Source organism: Lepidochelys olivacea (assembly GCF_965140295.1).
Source record: "Lepidochelys olivacea isolate rLepOli2 genome assembly, chromosome: 5".
NCBI lineage: Eukaryota > Metazoa > Chordata > Testudines > Cheloniidae > Lepidochelys > Lepidochelys olivacea.
The window spans coordinates 89964929-89988381 of record NC_140415.1 but is presented as its reverse complement, the minus strand read 5'-3'; the positions used below and the strand labels follow the sequence as shown (position 1 = coordinate 89988381).

General features: G+C 38.5%; 1 protein-coding gene across 2 annotated transcripts in view; it reads right to left on the bottom strand.

Annotated features, from left to right (window-relative positions):
- The window catches only part of FANCC (FA complementation group C), a 158737-nt gene that overhangs the window by 76653 nt on the left and 58631 nt on the right, over nucleotides 1-23453 (bottom strand). For both annotated transcript variants that reach the window (XM_084629084.1, XM_084629085.1), the window contains exons 5-6: nucleotides 3853-3972; nucleotides 3007-3071 (exon numbers count right to left, since the gene is read on the bottom strand). In XM_084629084.1, the coding sequence (XP_084485210.1) occupies nucleotides 3007-3071; nucleotides 3853-3972 (185 nt within the window). The remainder of the gene's footprint in view (nucleotides 1-3006; nucleotides 3072-3852; nucleotides 3973-23453) is intronic.

Here is a 23453-nt window from a genome sequence, read left to right as displayed (position 1 = left end):
TAGCAATGAATATTTTGCCTTTCCCAGTTTGATAAAGAGCAAAGCAGTCCCTCAGAGGAAGATTACAGTTTCACAGCTCCCACATGGGTATCTTAAGTTCTCACAGGAGACAACCAAGCTGGCTTTGAGATCTCTATAGTTTCCTTGGCTTTTCTCATTCCAGCAGGAATTACTCCAGTGCATACCACAGTATAAATCCTGCTACCTTCAAGTGCTCAGGCATAAAATACGAGGATTTGTCTTAAAGATCTACAACTGAAGGGATGTATAGCATAGTATTTGTATAGCATTAGTACAGCATAGCATAGTAATTGACACTGCCTAACAAGATTGCACTTTTGGAAAAGATTAATGATGGTGCAATCTAAATAGTACTAAGGTGGAGGATAATTTAATATTTAAAGCCAAATTTTAAAAAGATTGACTTTTTCACATATGGATGAGGGTGTTAACTGGGCAGCCAAAATAAGCAATTACATATGCAAAAGTAGGTATTTCCCAGTTTATGTACAAAATTACTTGTTATTACCTGTAGTGGGGTGGCTGCTTCACCCCCATGAAAGAGTGGACCAGGGCAGGCCAGTGCAGCTGCGCAGTCTGGCAGCCAATAGGGAAGGGCCTGTCCGGAGTCAATCAGAACTGAGCTTTAGGTGGCCAATCAGGGCCAGGCTCAGCCCTATATAAAGGCTGCCCAGGAAGAGAGCAGTCAGTCTGTCCCAGACCTTCATGGGAGAAGGTCTGTCTCCTGAGCAGGAAACCAGCACCTAGGACAGCGTGGTGCTGGACAGGCTTGGGGAAGCAGAGGAGAGCTCTAGCCTGATACCTGCCAGACTGCTTGGTCTGAGTAGAAGGGCTTAGAGGGTTCAATGGTGTCAGAGGGGAAGTGACCCAGGGAAGACTGAAAGGAAGGGGAGAGAAGGAGGGCAGGGAGGCTGATGTTAGAGGGTCCTTGGGTTGGGACCCAGAGTAGTGGGTGGGCCTGGGTCCCCACCCTCTTTTCCCCCTTGTGCCACACCAGGCCGTGGAGAGGTAGCTGAATCAGGCTGCAATCTGCCCCCAGACATAAGAAGGGCTAGACTTGGGGGTTGTGGCAGGTCACTGAGGCTGGTGCAAAGACTCTTGATTAAAGCCCTGCACCCAGAAAGGGTGAGTGTGGACTTGGGGGCACTGCTGGAGGGCAGTGTCCTGAAGAGGATGCTGCAAGCTGGGAGCAACACGGGTTGAGAAGCCAACTGAGGGAGAGAGATGGATGGGACACCACCGGCAGAGGGCGCTCTACATAAATTGAGCTAATTCCCTGACCGAACAGCAGGAGGTGCTGCAGTGGTGAGTCCCAACCCCGTCACGTTACCCATGCATCTGAACTTCAGAAGTAAAATTTAACAAGCTATATTTTGAAAATGTGGCTGTTCTTTTGACCAGAAACATCCCTCAAGTCTCCTGGAAAAAGGGTACTGATGGATTAAAACTACAGTTATTTACAGTGTCCTATTCAGCAATAAGAACTGAACATATTGCGATTTGTTGACAGACCTTCTGATGTCTACAGTGGGGAAATGCTACATGATATATTTTCAAAGTTTCCTAAATTTTTGACTTAATATTTCCAGTTTAAAAATGAATATGGAAATAGGTATAGACATTCAGGCTCTGGCTGCAGCCTGGGCTCTAGGACCCTGTAAGGTGGAAGGGTCCCAGAGCTGCACCTGATCCTGTACGTCTACACCTCAATTAAACAGCTCCTAAACCAAAGCCCCATGATCCTGAATCAGCTGGCACAGGCCAGCCACATGAGTCTAACTACATTTAGACATACCCTTGGACATCTCTCCCTGAACCTTAGAGTGTGTGTGAGAGAGATACATGGGGCAGAATCAGACAAGGGAGTCCACGGTAGTCTAGCTCTTTGCAGGAAAGCCAAGGGTGTGGGTAGGCTGCCCCAGAGCTAATGCAAAGACGCCAGGTTTCTGTGCAGACTCCCCTCCTGTTTCCTGGCCTCCTATTGCAGGTTTATCTAGGACCGGACAATCAGATCCTTAACTACTCTGCTGACAATGCACAAGAAGGAATATAATCCTGCTCGCTCTCCCACCGCAATATAAACCCTGTAGTATTAGCACAAGTAGTAAAAATCTGTTTTGTTACTGAAGTGAGCACCTATGACAGACTATACACAGTGTGTACCTCTGAGTAAAATGGAGCCATTTTCACAAAGGCTTTTCAAGTAACAACCACACTTTAATTGAATACATATGGTATGTATCCCTCTGTTTTATTTTTGCTTTAATTTTTACTGACAAACTTTGATTCAGATGTAATCAAAGGTTCTGTTGGTGTATTCTGAAAATATTTTTAAATGTTTATTAAAAGGTTAGTCTTCATTTCAAAAAGCCCACAGTACCAGGTATACTAAGGAGGGATGGACACATTCAAAGTGGTGAGGAAATCAAGAACTAAGCAAATACAATTGTTTTTACCAAAGAGACTGCTGCTCAGTCACCTCAAACAGCACTTCTATCACCCAATTCCATGTATTTAAACAGTGAATCTACTTGCGTTGAGCAGTAGTTACTCACATGGGTAATCTCAATGGTACTACTGAGAGAGTCAGGACTCCTCAGCATGAGTAAGGACTACAAATTTGAACTCTTGCTAACTGTGCACTAAGGGTGACATCTGCCCTTCTGACATCACATAAGCATACAATAATACCTGCACTGTTCACTGATATGAACAAGGAATGGAAATACATAATTGGCTAAGAGGGGCATGTAAGAGCACTGCAGACATGCTACCCTATACCCCAAGGCTGTGATTATCTGGTAAAATGTTTTCTGTGATGTTCCACTTAACTAGCTTGTCCATTACCAAAGCTATATGGTAATTCTAAATATTACCATGATTCTAAATATATTTAAGCCGAATGTTTCAAATTCTGAAAGGTCCTCACTGAACTTCAATGATCCATACTAAGACTTATTGAAATGAAGTTTAGATAACACCTACCTCCCTTGAATGTTAAGTCCATTAAACTGATTTCCTTTGAGTTCTGTCACTAATGATGAGACTATCTGTTAAACAAAATCAATGACATTAAAAACATTTTATTTATAGAGAGAAAAATACACAACACACTGCAAATAGGAAGACATCAGTTGTATTTGTCTGTGCAAGAGACATTTCAATAGTGGTAAGTAGCCTTTTCTGTAGAGTCCCCTCCCCCCACACCTTCCCCCCCCCCCCAGTTCCAGATCAGTGTTCAAGACAATTACAAGTACTAAAGTTGTTAAACCCCCATCATATCATTCCCATTACACAATTAGCAAGCAAATAAGTGAAATTACAGATTTGCATCCCAAGAGTTGAACTAACTTTTAAAGCCTTACAATAGGTAAAAATTCTAAAATAAGTAGTAAATCTTTTTATGAAATAATATTCCTATGATTTTACAGGGAAATGAAAAATCACTAATTTCCCCAAAATATAGGGTTCAACTAGCATTGTAAATAGTGTGCACAGTCAAAAAGAAAATGTAACTGCATTTCTGGCAAACAAATGCCACAAAATATTTTCCCTAAATTTCATAATGTTACAAAACATATCTTATCTAATAGTCATTTTAGTGACACATGAACAAGGATTTTTTTTTAAAAAAACCATACAACTTTAGTATAAGCCTCCCTTTTTGTCATCTCCCATTTTATCTTTCTTCCTTAAAAGGCTATAAGAGGAACCAAGCTACAAAAAGATAAGTCATTCAGTTCATGTTTCTTATAGCAGACACTTTCATACACACTCTTACAAACTGGTGATTTTATTACTAATAAAACCTCCATTACACAAAATACTCACATTTTTAACCAGTTTAGAATAGTAATCTGCAGACGTGTAGCCAAGAGCAGAAATAAAGGTACCAATACCAACTTCGTTAGCTCCCCATGAAGAAGAAGAAAGGAGATGGCACAGCAAGCTCTTGATGAAATCATAGTGAATGAAGGAGAAACAATAAAACACATTTTAGTGTCTGATATTGTTGATGTTATACCTAGATTTTGGGCCAGATCCTCAGATGGACTGTGGCTACTTTGAACCACACCACCAATATACTTTGGTCACAAAAGTCAGTGAAAGTTGCTTGGCTGAAGAGCATTCTAGAGTTGGGGTGATGCTGCTGTGGCTGACAGCGAAAACAAGGATTCAGATGTCACATGCTCTTGATAGTGCTAGTGTAGCAAGAAAAGGGCCTGGCCAGGATGGCCCCATACTACACGGATCCTGAGCTAGCTTTTAGGCCCCCGGATGCCATTCCAGGCTGGTGTAACTTCAAGTACCCCTCAGACCATTAACACTGTGCACAAGGAAAGAAGTGCACAGAGCAACATCAGTCAGTATGGTGGCAAAGGGAATTTTACACTAGAGTTTCACACTACTCCCTCAATTATGCTTAGAATATTTTGGACATACTTGAGGATCTGGCCTTTTTTTTAAGCTGTCTCATTAGGGAGTTAATGGCAGCATTTATGGTTTAATGTTGACATTTACTTAATATTTTCACTACTAAATTCTTTACACCAAATTTCAAAACCATTAGAAAACATATTAAAAAAAATACAAATAGTTGGTATTCCATTTGCTGTAAGCTGAAATCAAATGAATTTTTATAAAAGCCCGGAACAATGATTGCAGGAAGTGCCATTGATGATTCTGTAGGTGGCACTCTTCCTTCTGAGTTAGTACCAAACCAATACCCCAGCATGTTAGTAAGGCACTGCACTGCAAGATATGCTGGCTTTTGGACAAACCAAGGTATCACCCACTTGAATATCCCTCAGTATGAACAGCTCTGCTGTTATGAAAAGTGCTATCACAACTACATTAGTATTTTGCTTATCAAAAAAATTACATTTCAGTTGAATATAGTTCTTAATTTCCAATTGTCAACTGTTATATTCTAATGGAATGTAGTACTAGACAGTTGCCATATTCCACCTCAGTGGTTCATTTCAGGTGCATGTTGAATCAGGACCTTACATGTTATAGCTACCTAAACAACATACAAATTCAACATGATTAATCATATGGAAATGTGTATGAAAGCTAGGTTATTGTGACTGAGTGAATTAGGATGAGCAGACACTGAATAAGAAGGCACTTGAAGACGCTTCGGTCTCAATTTGCCTTCCAAACGCATTTTGAAGAAGTCCTGTGACCTCAGTGGTACTGAGTCCTTTATCTATCTATCTATCTATATTTTTTTTTAAACAGAACCTCATCTAAAATTCTCAACTAAAAAGAAAGAAGCAGTTTAATTCCTGCTTTCAGAACTCCAATCCAAATATTTATATATGCTTTGCTGGTTCACTGGTCCTGGAATTAAAAATATGCCCAGTTTGAAGTACAGTATATAAGATAATAAGCAATAGAAATGCAATAAAGTCTAAAGACAATTATGGAATATCAAGAGATGTGCATCCCAAACTCTTGTATAATTTTGTATTCTTTTCTACAGGATTATTTTACACTGAAGATTTATGGTAATGCCTGAATTTTTTTTTCATATTTATTTTAGAGCTTTCAGCAAAAGAATAGCTGTTCTACTACCATCTAGTGGCAACTGTTCTAAACTGAAAATGAAAGGAAAATATTGTAGCAATTGTTTTATACAGCAGTTTGACAAAAGCAATTAATATACTTTTTAAAAGAATTTCAAAGCAGGAAAAATCAGCAAAAAGGGAACTTTCCTGGTGCGCAAACTTCCAAATACAATCAAAATAGAAACTTTATTCACCTTCACATTTTCCCTCTAATTTTCCCCATAATTAAATTACTAATTACTCTGGTAATTGCTATGTGTTTAACTCTTAGAATGCTATCAGATAGACAGCACCTGGAAACTAGGAGGGTTCAGCAGCTGCAAGGAGGCAAGGGGATGGATTGCTGGTCTGAATGCAAGTTGAAAGATTCAGGGAGATGGCAGAACTGAAAACTCCTTGTCCAAGCATGGAGCCAGAGGAACTACTGTGTCACTACACACAATGGATGCTGTGCACCATTACCTTCACAGGATTTCTGCCATCATTACATACAAACTAGGAGGCCTTGTAGATGAGCCAAAGCCTTCTTAACTTTTCTGGGATTGTTTAGTTGAGTCAAGCACTACCCTAAGATGTTAAATCTACAAAAATCTCTTCTCAGACAAATTTTTCTAAATCTCTTCTAACTTTTATTTCCCTCTCTGGACCTATTTCTATTATACTGTTTTCAATATGGGGTGAACAAAAAAGTGAAGAGTAGTCAAAGTGAGAGCATGACATTGGTTTATATAGCAGTATAGTATTTCCAGTATTGTTCTTTACCCCTTCCTTAATATCCTAACATTTGCTTTGTGATTGTCATGTACTATGAACTGCCCACAATGACAATCAGGTCCTTTTCCTCAGAGTTCATAGTTAAGTTCAATCAATATGTATTACTAGTTCAAACTGTTCCAACATGCATTACATTGCATTTACCATCTCTGTTCTCTAATTGGCTGGATTTGGTAGGTCCCTGTGAAGTTCCTCGAACAGTGAATGATGGCCTTAGTAACAGATTAAAGAGTACAATGAAGAGAAAAAGCAGGTAGTCTGGGGAACACTGCAATTGGTTCTGGAAGAAGACTATCCTAAGCCAGTATGCTTTCTCCTACTGGGCTCAGAACAGAAATGCTCTTGCCACAGGAGGGACTTCTGGAGTAAAGGCATACTGTGTCTGCACAGAGAGGTGACCCTGCACTTGGTCTCATAAAATAGCATCAAAAGTAGCTCTGAGGGGAAAAATTAAGAAACCAGAATAAACACTGATGTCTTTTTGTAAAATCTGCAGTACAATGACTTGAAAGGTTGCTTTAAGACTTTAGAGACCATATGCATTTTTAAACTTAATTAGATAGCACATTTTGGAAAGCAGGTGGGAGAGAGCCTTGGGGATTAGTTTAACAAATGTGTAGACAATTAGGACTTTAGGGTTGTCACTACTCTGATTATTGTAGCAACTCCATGGATGTCACAGTGACAGCAGGTTTAGAGGTGGTCAGAAGAAACATTCATATGAAACAATTTAGTCTGAAAACAATGTTTCAAAAAAACTAAAATTTCTTACAAAAGGCTTTTAGAGTCTGAGTCAGATTGCTGTGGGTCTGGGGTCTCCAGGTTTCTGGGGTCCATGCCTCTGAGACTGTCCTGCCACATGGATTCAGTTCCACATTAGAATACCAAATTTTTCAAAAATTCTCAAACTGGAAAACCCAACTTCTGGCCAGCTCTAAGTAGATGCCTTTATTTTTGGAGATGAAGTTTTTAAATATCATTCATGGAGGTTAGCTGACAATCATGGAGCACATAACATCACTTTGTTACAAGTGGCATATCATTGAGTGGCTCCTTTCCTGGCAGCCCCTACTGGCCTCAGGTTGCTCTGCAGGTGGCCTTTCTTGCCTCAGTTTCCCCTTTCAAGGGGCAGCTTAAATAAATTGAACTCACCCTTTCATAACTCCAATGTTAACAGCCCTCCTTCAGATTTGATTTTATTCATATGAAGTTCACAAATAAAACACAAGTCTTCCACCTCAGCCTTATGCTGGAAATAGCCGCTTCTCCCTGAGAGCTGTCTCTTTTTTTCTTGCTTAGCATGTACAGAAGACCCAAGGCCTGATCTTCTCCCCAGCCACAGCTCCCAGGCTTTTCAGCTGGAGTCTCCCTTTCTCAGGGCCACTGCAGGAGACTCTCCCTTCCTGCAGCTTCTTCTCTTTCTTTCCCTGAGGATTCCCCCAACCAACCCCCCACACAACTCCCTTCTACCCTTTATTAGAGGATTGAGGTGATTCCCCGATGAGGTGTCTCCCTTAAGTAATTAGGGTTGGCTGGCCCGAGGCAGCAAGCCCTTAAGAGGCATGCAACCATGTTACATTCAGCAAGGCAGTGTCAGAAGTAGAACTGGATCCCAGGCCATTTCCTAACTAATTGTACCAATGTACTTAGAAGGGAAATCAAATGTACAATTTTCTGATGTATTTAAATTAATTTACTCCATTTCTTTTTCCCCTTCAACATGTTAATCCAAAAGAAATTACGACAGATACTTTTCTGCTGTTTTTCCTTTTAAAAAAAAAATCTTGCTTGCAGGTTTAAAAAAGTTATGTCCCATGCTATCTAAATGAAATGAACAACCACCAAATGCAAACTAGTCTGGTATTTTGAGAATCTGTATTTTTTAAACTATGAAATAAACATTCAGAAATCTCAAGAACTGCAGTGGTTAAGTCTGTAAATGAGACGGAAGCCTGCTCATTCATGGAATGTCTCAACACACACAGTTTATGTAGCCTATTCCATTTGTAGGATGCTGACATAACACCATTCACAGAATTTCCACACTCTGATCCAATTATAACAATCTCCAATTTTTAATTTTGTTTGAGACCTCTTGCTTGCTCACTCATTAGTTCCAGGAAAAGATATAAAATTGGTTTTCCACAAACCAAAACTGAAAGGCAGAAGAAAAGAACGTTGAATTGAACAACAATGTACACATTTAAACATAATGGAGTTTTTCAGAATACAGTTTTGGTCTGTACAATTTTGTTTTTCTAGCATTTGATCAGATTCCCAGTGTTTAAATTAGCTATGTAGAAATTGTATCAGTATATACCCACATTGAGAGCTGAGTTATCAATACATACATTTGTAGATTCCACACCCTGAAGGGACCACGGTGATCATCTAGTCTCAAACTGGGGGTCAGGATCCCTCAGGGGGTCGTGAGGTTATGACTTCGGGGGTCACGAGCTGTCAGCCTCCACCCCAAACCCCGCTTCACCTCCAGCATTTATAATAGTGTTAAATATAAAAAGTGGTTTTGATTTATAAGGCGGGGTCGCAGTCAGAGGCTTGCTGTGTGAAATGGGTCACCAGTACAAAAGTTTGAGAACCACTGATCTAGTCTGACGACCTGTATAACACAGGCCACAGAGCTTCCCAAAAATACATGGGTTTACTTTGAATGGATGTTTTAAACTGTCTGTAAGGAATTTCTTTAACTACTTGCTATCACAGAAACACAAAACTGAGCTACAATTTCTGCTTTAAAACTTTGAGCAAATTATGTTTTAAACAATGTGGAATTTACAGATTTAATATTTTAGACAAAAAAATTTGTACTATGTGCACTTGTACTTCACTGATTGACCAGCGAACATGAAATGTAAATTTAACGTTTCAAACTCAACTCTAGTTTCACCTTGACTCAAGTCCTTTGCAGAAACAACCCATAGATCCTGGTCCAACAAATCATTGATGCATGTGCTTAAATTTAAGCATGCGAGTAGTCCTAATAAAGCAAACTCAGCAGCACATGGTTCAGTGATTTGCTTGATCAGTGTAATAGGGCCCTGGCATTAGTGGGTGTTCTTCCTAGAAATGTTTTCACAAGAAATGTTTTTGTTTCCTCCCCTTTTCTGTATGCACATTCTTCACATTAACAGGATGGTTTGTATTATCTAAAATTCTATATCCAGTGCATTAAATAAAATTGCTGGCCCCAAATATGCACTGAGGATTTATTAAAGTTTCCTGCTTTTCTTCTCATTTACTTGGAATGGCAACCTGAAACCTGCCCATTTCCAAATTTCCACTGATATGCATGTAAGGCAAGTTGACTGTAAATAAATTATTCTGCTAAACAGCACTACACAAATCAGACAGTTGGCTTTTGAGAATGTGAGCAACTCAGAGTTCCATTGACTAAAATACAGAATATAGATAGATACAGATTTGCTAAAATGGATTAGGATAATTTTGTGATCAGAGTAATCCCAGGAACTATATTATTCTTACACAAAATTCATTTAGATATATAAATCTGTGGCATTTGTTTTCCTAATAATACATGGAAAGTTCTGTACAAACCTTAGCTGCTCACTAACAGAAAAACTGACTTAGCTGGTTGTTTTCATGTATTTCCACCAAGCAAAAAGGGCTTGGTCCTGCAAAGTGCTGAGGACTCTGACGCTTCATCACATGCTTAAAAAGCATTAACTCTGCTTATCCTTAGCCAGTGTCTATTGTGGAAGTACTCACATGCTTAAAGTTAAGTATGTGCTTAAGTGCTTTGCTAGACTGGACCCAAAGTGTATATTAAACCCCACAGTCCTCTTAGTTTTGATTCAGGCAATCATAATCCATTGTTTTAAAACAGTGATACTGGTAAAGTATATGAAAGAACATATAACAAACACTAATTAGAAAAACAACCAAACAAGAGCAGACATGCAGAATTATGTTTTTACTTTAGAAATTAATGCACAATTATGGACTAAATTCATACTCCTGATATGTACAATTTATTAAAAAAGATTAGATTTGCATTTTGCCTCTCTTTCTTAAATGGAAGCAAAATATTTACTATAATTTTTTAAATACAAAATTAACCTGATCTCAACTTTCAAATGATATACAGTAAAAAGGAAAAAAATGAGGGGAAAAGCTGCATTGTTATTCTTTGACCAATTCCAGCTCAGTTAACTTCTGTGAAACTAGCATAGGAAAAACATGCTGTATTACTACTGTGGCTAAGACCACACAACTTTTCAATGGATGAGTTCCAAAGCCTGAAGTTCCATCTGCAAGTCACTAACAAAACCCTTGGAAATGGTAAGAAATAAGCTATTGAACTGTGGGGCTGGCAAGCCTTGAAGTCTACGGTTGGCCTCAAACAGGAAAGGCAATTTCAAGTCTTTTCTTCCACTCCATCTTTAAAAAACACCCACCAAGAACATCTTGTGTTAAACTCTGTGTTAAAAAGGTGAGACTTCTGTTAGTGAAATAAAACACACATTTGCACTAACTTACAAAAGGAAATGTAATAGCTTTAGCTGAACCAACAATAAAACTTTTTAGTTTTTCACTTAAATAACCTAGAGATTTAGAATGACCTTTTTTCCCCAACTTTTAAAAACCAAGATACAAGCTGACTACTACCTATAGCAGAAATCTTTTAATCCATTAAAAATGATAGGAAAAACCAGGATGGAAACTTCCAAGTTTAGACAGACCAAACAAATCAGGGATCACTAGATTTCTAATTTCAGAGCTCAATAATTTCTTGAAAATGACAAATAATGCTTCTTTCAAATGACATTTAGCACAGGTACATCCTTTTGTGCTGCTGATAGGCAGACTGTTCCTAAACAGTTAAAATCCTTACAGAACATCAAATGATCAGTTTGGTATTCAGCTGAAGTATTTTTAATCATACTTTCTCTGCCGTTTCCCATTTAAACAGGAACATTCTAATTACATTAATACTAAATGCACACAGTGCAAGAGAGTGCTGTGTCCAAAGCCAAGACGTAACACTGCACAAGGCATATAGTCAAAACATTTTTTTTTCGGAACTATGTTTCATTAGCCTTATTCAGATTTACAGTTCAGTGTTTTAAAAGTGACGGTTATAAGATACAACACAGCACTGATTCATTTATCTTTCACCTTCATGAGTATCAAATTGCTAGGAAAGTTGAAAAGGGGGGAAAAAATATTCATGGAACTATTTAGTAAAAAGCACAAAACTCATATGAAGCAATGGCTCAATGACTCCTGGCTCACAAAATGTATTCATTTAAACAAAAATACCTAAAACCAACAGTATTTCTTTACATGAAGACTGCTTTTTCCCTGTTTGTCAGTAACAAATCATTATTCTTTACTAGAGCCACCTGGCACAACTAAACTGCTTTGAGAAATATCAGCTGCTAGCAAATTGTGATACTTGCTGTCCAAGTTCAAGTAATCTCCCAGGAAAGTAGAATCCTTAGTTTTAGATTAGGCCCTGAGGATACATACCCACTGTTTATTTTGATCCATAAAACACAAAGAAGCATTTATACTGAGTATTTTAGCGTGGTTACCTGTCTGAAAAGGAACACGTCTTTTTCAAATAAATTCATAGTATCTAATAAAACCCATTTACAATACATATTTTTAAAAAGTTACAGAATACAAAGTAGAACACATTCCTATTGTAAATAATAAGATCTCCTAGTAACATGCTAATTCTCAGCTGTATAGAGAGGGCTAGGGAGCAGCCAGAGAACCTGATTCACAACAGCAATAGAGAAGACAAGGCAACAACTGGATGGAACTGAGACTTCCTCCTTTAGAATTGGAGAACCCATCTCAAAATAAGGACACTTTACCCAGAGTAATCCTTTTAAAAAAAAAAACTACTAAATTTATGGTCTGAGTGATATTTTGTGGCAATGAGCTCCACAAGTTAATTACATGTTATGTAAAAAAAAAAAAAACACTCATATCCTGTTAAGTTCAGTTTCCTTGCTAACCTAAACCGGACACAATCTTTTCAATCTTGCCTCATATGCCTTTTAATGCCTTCAATGGTTTTCTTAGCCATTTTTAAAGATTACATATTTTGATTAGCAGCTCTGCCACTTCATTCTTAAATTTCATCAAAACTCTTGACAACATCTCCGTTCAGGTGTGTTGTTGCTCTTTAATTTATCAGTCTGTTCCAGAATCTCTTCTTTCATCATTTCAATCTGTCCCCAGTCAACAGTAGAGAGACTATACCTATGAAAACATATGGATCCCATTTTTTAATCTACAAGATGCTGAAGCCTACAGAACTTTATAGCATAGGTAAAGTAGACCATACAAAATATGAGCTGGGTATGTGCTAATTCAAACGTCTTCACTTTGATTCTAATATATAGATCTTATTTACAAATCTACAAATTAAAAACGATATCCAAACACAGAGAAAGGGTGAACCAAAAAAAAAAAAAAAAAAAAGAGTGTCTTCGATTACCTAACTCGGCCTAACCATGCCTGCCTGTGCACCACCGCACAGAAACTCCTCTAACACAGCATTCCACATTAAACATCCTGCATAGTTCTTTACAAGTATACTGTAATAAATTATGCATTTCTATAACTAAAAAGTAAATTAAGAGATATTTTACTACTTAAACTACCACCACCCATGCACACAAATAGGCAGCCCACATTTCAGCCACTTGCAATTTTAAAGGGTTGAATTACTAAGCTCCAAAAATTTAAGGTTTATATATATTCAACCTTTCCTTCAACAGTATTAGTGTTCTTGCTATAACTAGTAATTATATATATGCTTTCACACAGTGGTTCTCAAACTGGGGACCCCATTAAAATGAGAGCTGGTGTGAGATTGGCTGGGACCCAGGGCCAAAGCCAAAGCCCGAGCCCCACCACCCTAGATGGTGGGGCTCGGGCTTCGGCTTCAGCCCTGCCACCCAGGGCTGTGGTTACAAGCCCCCAGCCCGGGGCTGAAGCCCTTAGGCTTCGGCTTTAGCCTCCCCGCCTGGGGCAGTGGGGCTCAGGCTTTAGCTTTGCCCCCCACCCCACCCAGGGCGGTGGGACTTGGGCAGACTCAGGCTTCGGTCCCCACTCCTGGGTTCGTGAAGGAGACCACAGTGTAATGCAGTTTGAAAACCCCTGGTTTCACATGCTCTTACTTGTTCTTATCTGTTCTATTTTACCAATACATTTTGGTGACATACTCTAACTCTGATGGATTTTTCTGCTGATGTGTGGTAGATATCTGCTAAATATAGTCTTGTGATCACAATTACATATACAAATATTTACATTTTAAAAGAAAATAGAGGAAAATAATCCCAGCTCCCCCTGTGAATTCCAGTATTAATACTAATCATATACAAACCTAAAACTTAAACCATATACTTTATAATAACAGTTTTCCCAAAGATTTAAGTATAGCACTATGAGACAGGTAGAAAATTAAGCTGTAGTGGAAAAACCCTTCATAGTATAATATACAGTGTCTCTGTTGAAATACATACCTCAGTCAGGCTAAAATGTCTATAGTAATAAACTTCATGTTTGTAAAGTTCAAATATGATCAGAAAAATGTCAGATATTTCTTAGTTTTCCTTTTAAATGGATTTAGCGTTCCTAAAATGAACAATATTGACAGCCCTGGATAACAAAGTCCTTTATGCATGGAACAGGCACAGCACAGGTAGCAGCATACTCCTTATACTGCCTTGTATAAATGCTTCCACCCTGCAGGACCATCTCTAGGGATTAGAGTATAGGTCAATCTCAATGCCTATTTAATTTTTTTTTGGCCTCTTTACTGAGACTCCCAACCATGTTTCCAATTAGTATCAATTGTGACAAATGTTTAATGACGTGGACACCCAGCCACCAGGAATTGGTTACTGAGACCACCAACTTGTTTCGCATATACCACTAAAGAGTCTCCATGTGTTAATGACTGTACCATACTATCAATTTAGAACTAAATCATGCTATATCTACACTAGAGACCATACAGTGGCACAGCAGTACCGCTGCAGCTGCGCCACTGTAAGGTCTCCTGAGTAGTCGCTCTATGTCTCCAATCGGCACAATTGAACCACTCCCAATGAGCTGTGGTAGCTATGTCGGCAGGAGACACTCTCCTGCCAACACAGTGCTGTACACACCAGCGCTTCTGTTGGTGAAACTTACGTCGGTCAGGGGTATGTTTTTTCACATCCCTAACCAAAAAAAGTTATATCAACAAAAAAGCTAGTGTAGACATAGCCTCAGTCTCCAAAGAATAAGGAACATGTCACTGCCTCTGATGCAGCAGGGGATGGTTCCTTCTCTGTCTCCTCATTGTCTGGAGAGAGAGTAAACTGCACCAGGTCTATACTTACTGCAGTATACAACCCTGAACGTACTGGTTCAGCTACCGCACTGGGCAAGTTGGAGGGTATAGAGTCAAAGCTCAACACCCTCTCACGTACCTATCTAAGAGGGACATAGAAACTCTATAGGGCCAGTCTCCCCCTACTATGTTGCTACCTATGATATGAGCCAATGGCACAAGGGAGTAAGACAGAGCTTTATAGCCATTACTCTCTCAGGACACTTTACAATCTTCAGAAATCCCTTAGGCTGAATTTTAACAAGCAATTTGAAAGTTGAAGGGTTGCCATTAGTGATATCTGATCTTAAATATGTGTGCATCTCTCAAGTCTTTTTTCTGTTTTCATCAAGATTTGAAGATAGTGTCTCACTTTTAACCATCAATTATCCAATCAAATAGGAAAGAATTTTTTTTTCAAGAAAACTTGTATATTATTATATTCCCTTTTCTCCTGTCATAGAATCATAAGACTGGAAGGGACCTTGAGAGGTCATCTAGTCCACTCATGGCAGGACTAAGTATTATCTGGTTTTGTATGTGTGCAATTGTTCCTTCCTAAATGGTGTACTTTGCATTTGTCCTTATTGAATTTCATCCTATTTACTTCAGACCATTTCTCCAGTTTGTCCAGATCATTTTTAAATTTCAATCCTATCCTCCAAAGCACTTGAAACCCCTCCCAGCTTGGTATCGTCCGCAAACTTTATAAGTGTACTCTCTATGCCATTATCTAAAGCATTGATGAAGATACTGAACAGAACCGGACCTACTAGTTATGTCCTTCCAGCATGACTGTGAACCACTGATAACCACTCTCCGAGAGTGGTTTTCCAACCAGTTTTGCACCCACCGTATAGTAGCTCCATCTAGATTGCATCTCTCTAGTTTGTTTACAAGGTCATGCGAGACAGTATCAAAAGCTCTACTGAAGGCAAGATATACCATGTCTATGGCTTCCCCCCCCCCCCCATCCACAAGGCTTGTTACTCAAAGAAAGCCAGCAGGTTGGTTTGTCAAGAACAAATCGTGTCAAATACACTTTGCTAATGATTAAGAGTGGTAGTAAAAAACTTTTTTTTAGAGAAACAGTAGAACTATGCAAATCAAAGAAAACAAATTGGGAGGGGACAAAACAAGGAAAAAAGAGATAAGAAATTAAAAAAAAAGATTAGAGATTAAATTACACTTACTACAATTTACTACCAGATGCTGGTTCCTACTGATAAAAAAAAACAACCCAACAACATATTTTTAAACCATATGCATCTTTTTAAAGGAAAGAGCACACACATTTTGAAAAATCTGTAAAGTATACTATATGCTTTGTTTACTACAGAGAACCAGTTTTGTCAAAGAGAGCACAAAAGCTTGTCTTGTGGGGTTATGATTGACAAAAGCAAGCAGCCCAAATAAAGAGGGGGAAAAAAAGCAACCAGCAGAAAAGCTTTACTTTCTCAAAATAAAACCCTGAAAAGCCTGTGGAATGCTGTTTACTTCAGTTCTGTTTTACAATCACTGTTGCATGGGGAATGCATTGACTGAAATGTCTGCAGACTGTGACCACCCACATTATGGGAAGCACTATGATTAAAGAATTTTCTATATTCTAGTATCTGCCAACGCAGTCTGGTCATGCTGTAATTATTATATTTGCAGTCTTCTTGTAATCTGTTACATGTGTTGTGGCAAGTTCTCCTACATCGTTCAACAAGAAAAACCACTGAACATGAATAGCAAGTTATTTTTAATGTGCACAAATGGCTAGAAAAGTGGATACTTTAAATAGTGCTCATTTAAACTCAAGAAAATGTTTTCGAAATACAGAATAGCCAACAAAAAAACCGAAAATAGATCTACAGTCCAAACATTTGCTTTAACCCTCTTATCATAAGTAACAGTCTAGTTTAACACTCTTCACTCCCCTCCCTTTTATATAATGAGTTCAGTCATTACCTTCAGTCTTTAAATTGCCGAAACTACATGAATTGTGAATTAAAAACATTTACCTAGAGAACACTAAAAGACTACATCTATTGCTTTAAGTGATGACACACATTGAACGTTAGATGATCCCAAAGATCTGAATATTGTAACAGTAGTAATAGCTTCTAAAAAATAAAAATATTTACTCTGAGCACAAAAATAAAAAGATTTTCTACTAAAAACTTAACTTCAGACCTACATCTTTGCCTGAAGCAATAAAAGCCAGGCAATGCAATGATGTAGTTTGGTGCTTTAACACAACCCAGTAGGCAGTACAATGCCAGTTAGTAGCACAACACACAACTACATACATATATCAGATGTGGGAGTGATTAAAGAGATGGCACTCTTCATCTGTGCAATAATTAGGCAATGAGTGCTTCTTCTGCAATTCTGCCAAAAGCTGGCTGCAGAAATGATGCTGATTTTAAAAAAGGCATATTATCTCTGCCGGCTGCAGAGATGATGTGGTATACCCCACGGAGCATGTGAAACTGCCTGAAGAGAGAGAAGGAAATGGGACATACCAGAGATGAGGTACAGGCTAAAAATTAAGAAATGGGTGAAAGCCCACTCACCTCCACCCACATCCTAAGGAAATGTCTTTGGCTTTCTTTATTATACACCTGGGTTGGAGTGCAGGGAAACCCCATACATGGTTGCTCCAACCTTCTGTCACCAAAAATAAACTGAAGTGGAAGAAAAAACACGCAAAAATATAAACAAACCAACAAAGATAGACACACATACTTCAATTGCCACCAGTCTTTAATCTAGCAGAGAAATACCACCATATACTGCACCATTTTACAGTGATCATAGTTCCTGAAGATTATTTGCATAGGTTAGACGAGAAATGATGACTCTTCTTTTCCATCCATACCAAAAAAGCCATAAAATCCCTAAAACCACAAAAGTGAGTCTCAGAAAGTGATTAACAAAATTTGAAATACATTGGCCTCCAGGAGACTTAACATTTTCCATTTCTCTCCTGAAAGCATGCCCCCTAGAACACAAGCCTCCCTCTTCAACTGTTGCTGGGGGGGGGGGGGGGAGGAGAGGAAGGAGAAGGAGGAAGGGGGGAGAAATCATTCCCCCCCGTATCTCCCCCCCCACACACCCCGATGCACATCCCCTTCTAATTATGTTGTATTTTACCTGCGGCAAAATGCTACAAAGATAAGAAGTGACACAGAGCATATTCTAGGTATAAATTAAATCCACAATTATTATGAATCAGTTTACTTTGTAGTCAAAATTTTGCATAATGAATTTTACTCCCTTAAAAAGGAGGAAGCAAAAGTAGTAATTGTTTCAAATTATTTATGTGCATTAAAATACAAATCTGATATTCTGTGACAGTTTTTTCTTTTTTAACTATTCAAATAACATAAAAGGTAAAGTGTGTTTATGATGTAGACTTAAATATATCAGTTTAGCTCGTAATCTCACTCTTTTTAAAAACTGTCCAGATAAGAGGCAGAAAAGAACTAATTTCTTAGTATGACCTCTAGCTATTCACAAGCCTTTTAACAAACACATGTTATCCATATATATAAAATATATATATTTTATATATATATATATATAAAAATGTTCTTTTATCTATAAATAATTTACTGTAAATTCAACACAGTTTTAATCTTTTTTTCTGGACCCAATGTCCATGGGGTTCATGTGTCCCCATATGGTGGTTTTATGTTTACTAGCTTAATAAAACAGATTGATGAATAACCCTTATAACTTGGTGTAGTTTATGCACTAATATCTTCTTTCGCATTACTCTAAAATTCATGCCAAAGATATGAATACTTAATCCAACATAACACATTTTGGATGATCCCAACAGTAACACCTACATACTCTAGTTATTACATAAAAATAAAATTCTGAGAGCCTACTCCTGCAATAACTATTCAGATAACACTCTTGCTGATATCCATAGTAGTTATATCTACATAAGGAATGCAAAATTTGGCCCTGAATTAACATGCTAAATCATAGGATTTTTAAATGTCAGACGAGATTCTAATACTGTCTATTAAACTTCCCATTGACCCACATTACCTAGGCAGATCTCCTCTCAACTATCAACATCAACCACCCACTATCATCATCATCATCATCAGTTACAGACACAGATAAACACACATACACAAAGGTTTTATATATGATCAACAGAAAAAAAACCTCTCTTCTAAGAACATGTCCTCCAAAACCTATAAAACAGAACTTTTGCAGTGTACTTGTAGCCGTGTTGGTCCCAGGATATTAGAGAGACAAGCTGAGTGAGGTAATATCTTTTACTGCACCAACAGTGTCTCTTTCACCAACAGAAGTTGGTCCAATAAAATATATTACCTCACTCAACTTGTCTCTCTAATGTAAATATGCTTTGTCTTCTTCCTGGTTTCTCTTCCCCACGACTGATAAGGCTGTGGGGCCAAAACAGCCAGCTCATGGGTGGAATCAAACAACAGTCATCAGCAGATGACTAAGGAATTGAATTAAAACTTGCAAAGAGGATCAGTGACCTCATACTGGCTTTCGGTCATCCAGACCACAGTTTACCCTCTGACTCTCCAATGAATGCACACACTCCTTCTGCTTCAAATAACATTCCCCTTCTCATGGTCTGTTTATAAAAACATAACAGATAACCATCATGCCTCCTGTAACTGAGAGGATTAGTTCCGAAAATGAGAGTCAGGTTAAAAAAATCTTGGCATCACTTTTGACTATGCCCTATTCAAGGAGAACTATATCTGGAGATGGTCTGGAAATGGGTTTTTAGCTAGGCAATTTTGATAGACTGCACCCTTATTTATCTTCTGACCACAGGAACGCATGCCCTCATGACCTCCAGGCTCGATATTGTAATTCTGTCTACTGATGGTGATCAGCCTCCCTGATAACCTATTTACAGAATGCAGCAGCATGATTGCTAATGGGTTTGAGTGATCATGACCATAATCTGTCTGCTGTGTATTCTTTGCATTAGCTGCCTATAAAGTGGCAGATTTAGTTTAAATTAGCCCTACTGGTTTATGAAGCTCTGATTGGGACTGGCCCTGGTTTTATTTCAGACTTTATCCTTGAGCCTCCACTTGACAGGTTTATGCACTCGCAAACTGACCCGTATTTAATAGCTTTATAAATTACTATTAATAGTATTATCATCAACAAACTGACCCTTTAGCCCTCCGAAGCACACAGTTTCTTCCCTGGGCTGCAGAGTTTCACAATAATTCTATCAATTTTACCCTTCCAGGCTTAGTTTTATCGGTTTCACAGTGCCAGACTCTGTAGACAACCCTCCTCTTCTCAGTGCAGTGCTGTACATTTGCCCCCTCTGGAAGGCACAGCCAAAGCAGATGGGGAACACTCAACACCTTCTTAGGCCTTCTCTAGTCCTCTTCAGGCTGAGCCTTTTGAAGTTTCTGCTCTAGGCCTCCTACAGATTCTTCAGAATTTATGTTTTCAATTAAAATAAATTTAGCTTCCAACTCTTAAAAAAAAAACAAAAAAAAAACACCACAACACTAAAACACCTTTCAAATGTAATCCAGATCAGTGATATTTGGCCAATCCTGTAGACTGAAACAACGTCTCAGAGGAGTAGGCTGCTCCCATTTTTTTCAATGGGGTGTTAACTCTGAAATCTAAGTCAGTCAATTTAAATGTCAACACCACGGACGCTTTCACTGTGCTACAGACACCTACTCCAGCCACTCTTGGTCAATTTCCTTATCAAGTAGGAAGAGAAGATTAGGTTAAAACAAAATGTCTGCATAACATACGTAATCTTAAACTTTGTAAAATGCTTTGAGATCTACTTATGGAAAGCGCGGTAAGAGCGGAGTATTATTATCTATATATAACAAAACAGTAAAACTCTTATCTATGCCAAGAGTACTAGACCAATTTGATAACAGAAGTAACTCAAATTTACAGCTAATTTGCAATCAACTATTTATTGGTCAGTATTATGTGACCAATAAATTAATAATAGTCAGTGGCTATTTATGGTCAGTAATATGAGGGAGACTGCACAGATGGTGGATTATTTGGCCCAACTGCCACAGAACTTCAAAGGTTGATTTGCCACCCGTACAATTCAAACAAATCAACACAGCCACCCACACAACTCCACAACCAGCATGCACACAACCCCGAAACACACACAGCTCCTCACAGCAGCATGCACCCCTCATTCACCACCTGCACAAATCAATACAGACCTCCAGCTCAACCCTCCCAGATACAACTCAACACAAATCTCCTGGCACAACACAACCAACCACCCATCCAATAACCTCAAACCAACACAGCCCCTCACCACACCACTCACTCCTTATTCAACTCCCACAACTCAGTCACATCATAACACACACATTCACCCACCCACCCTCACTCAGACCACAAAGCCATAAACTGCAATGGCAAACCACAAACCACCACTAATTATTTATTATGATTTGAAAAGTTAACCTAGGTGGATACAATGTGTCACTACAGTAAGGAAGCAATATTTTACATTTATGAAAAACACATCCTCACTGGTCAACTTGTCCTTTTTTCCCCGGGTAACCCATCAGTCAGCCTCTCCTCTTCAACACTGATTACATCCTTTCTTATTTCTTAAGACACAGCAGCGTTACACTTTTCAACTTTTTTTAAGGTAACTAGCTTATCATATTAGACATCGCCCAAGAACAGATTTCCCCCACCCCGAAATGTCTCTGCAAATTTCATTGGAGTCTAGAGCTGAGGCAGAATTGGTAATTGGATTACATATGTATATGGATGTTGAGAACATTCAGCTATATTACATAGCTAAAAACATTTTAAGCAGTGATAAATCCTCATGCTTCAAGGCTTTAGCAAACCACAAAATGACAGGAATAAGGAAGAAACTACCCCCAAAGACCAGCTATTCTGTAATTGTCCACTCTATGGTTTCTTGCACCTTTCTCTGAAGCATCTGGTACGAGCCACTGTCAGAAACAGGATATTGAATTAGACAAGGAGTGGGCAAACTTTTTGGCCTGAGGGCCACATCAGGTTTCCAAAATTGTATGTAAGGCTGGTTAGGGGAGGCTATGCCCCCCAAACAGCCCGGCCCCATGTGACCCCCCCCCCCAGGACTTTGTTTTTCAGCAAAGTTGCTCTCGGTTGTAATAGCTGTACTGTACAAAACATGTAGGTTTCAGTTTTTCTGCACATCTTTCGTAACTTAAACGTGTCTTTTGAAGGTCTAGCCACAATAGCTGTTTTTCAGTCCACTTTCACTTCTTGTTGTCCAGTTAGGCACCTGAGGAGTCAGACTGATCCAGCTTGGTCTTTCTTTAAAAGAGACAATACTTACTTTTTTTCCTTATTATTCTCTCTGAATTCTATATCAAACAAGACGTTTTGACAGATTAAAGGCAACCTGACACACCCTGCTAATCATCTTAACAAAAACACCCAGCTACTCTGGGACTATGGGTGGAACTTGGGTGACAGCTTGCTACTTTACTACCACCGATCTGATCCCTGGCAATAACCTAATTATTCTTGCTACAAGAATGCTATATAAAAGTTACGTGTGAGTGTGTGTGTGCGCGCGCATGTACATGTAATGAGTTAAAAAAGAGAGCCACCTACTGGCACTTAATATATAGCATCATTCAAAAGTTAGGTCAATAAAGTTGCTGTGCTAATGCACTGCATATGGCTTCCTCACCTAACAAGGTTTCAGAACTAAAAGAATGATGGCTTAGTTGTGTCTGATACTGCACATGGATTTAACTGGCTAGAGCAAATAAACTTTTTAACCCAGCAATAGCAGAAAAGGTGACAGAACAAATTAAGCAGTCCTATGATGCTGCTTAAATCAAATAGTCCTATGATGTATGCACCAAAAATTCTCTTCACTACAGATAGAACCACCAATAAAAGTACAAGCAGGAGTATTGATAGAGACAAGGGATGTAGGGTAGAGATATACTGTGTTATGAGAAAAACAGAATATTAATCCCTCTCCTCTCAAAATAAACTTTTTCCACATAGAAACTGAAAAACAAATGGGGAAATATAATAAATACTGAGCAGTTTATTCTTTCTATTTTCATTTCCCAGTGGCACTATTTTGGACAACACATACACATGGGAAATGCCCTATATTTGTCCCAAGTGGCACTCTGCTCTTTTATTATTTATTTGTATTACAGTAGGGGCCTAACAGTTCCAGCCCCTTTGTGCTGTCACTGTACAAAAACAATAAAAAAAATTATCCTTGCACCAAAGAGTGCATAATCCAAGGATAATTTTAAACAGGTGGACACGACATTTTGTTTCACCCATTACATCATTTTCTTTATACCTCTTCATTCCTATTTAGCTGCTATTTTCTACTAATCTCCCTGCTAGGGTTCCTATCATTTTCATTGTCTGTCCCCTCCTCTAATTTTCTCTTCTACTACTTTCACAGTATATTAATGTGTGTGGTACATGGTACAAACTCATTTGTAAAGTCTCATCTGAACAAATTGGAAAATTTTAGGAACCACAACCTCTTGGATTGCAGAATTTCCTCACAAATCAAGGGAAGCGGACTAGTCTAGTGGCCTAAGCCTAAAATTCTAGAAATTTTAATTTTGCTGCACTCTCAGTTTGCTAAAAATGTGTGTATCTTCGTATCTCTGCATACAGCTGTCTATGTCTAATCAAAACAG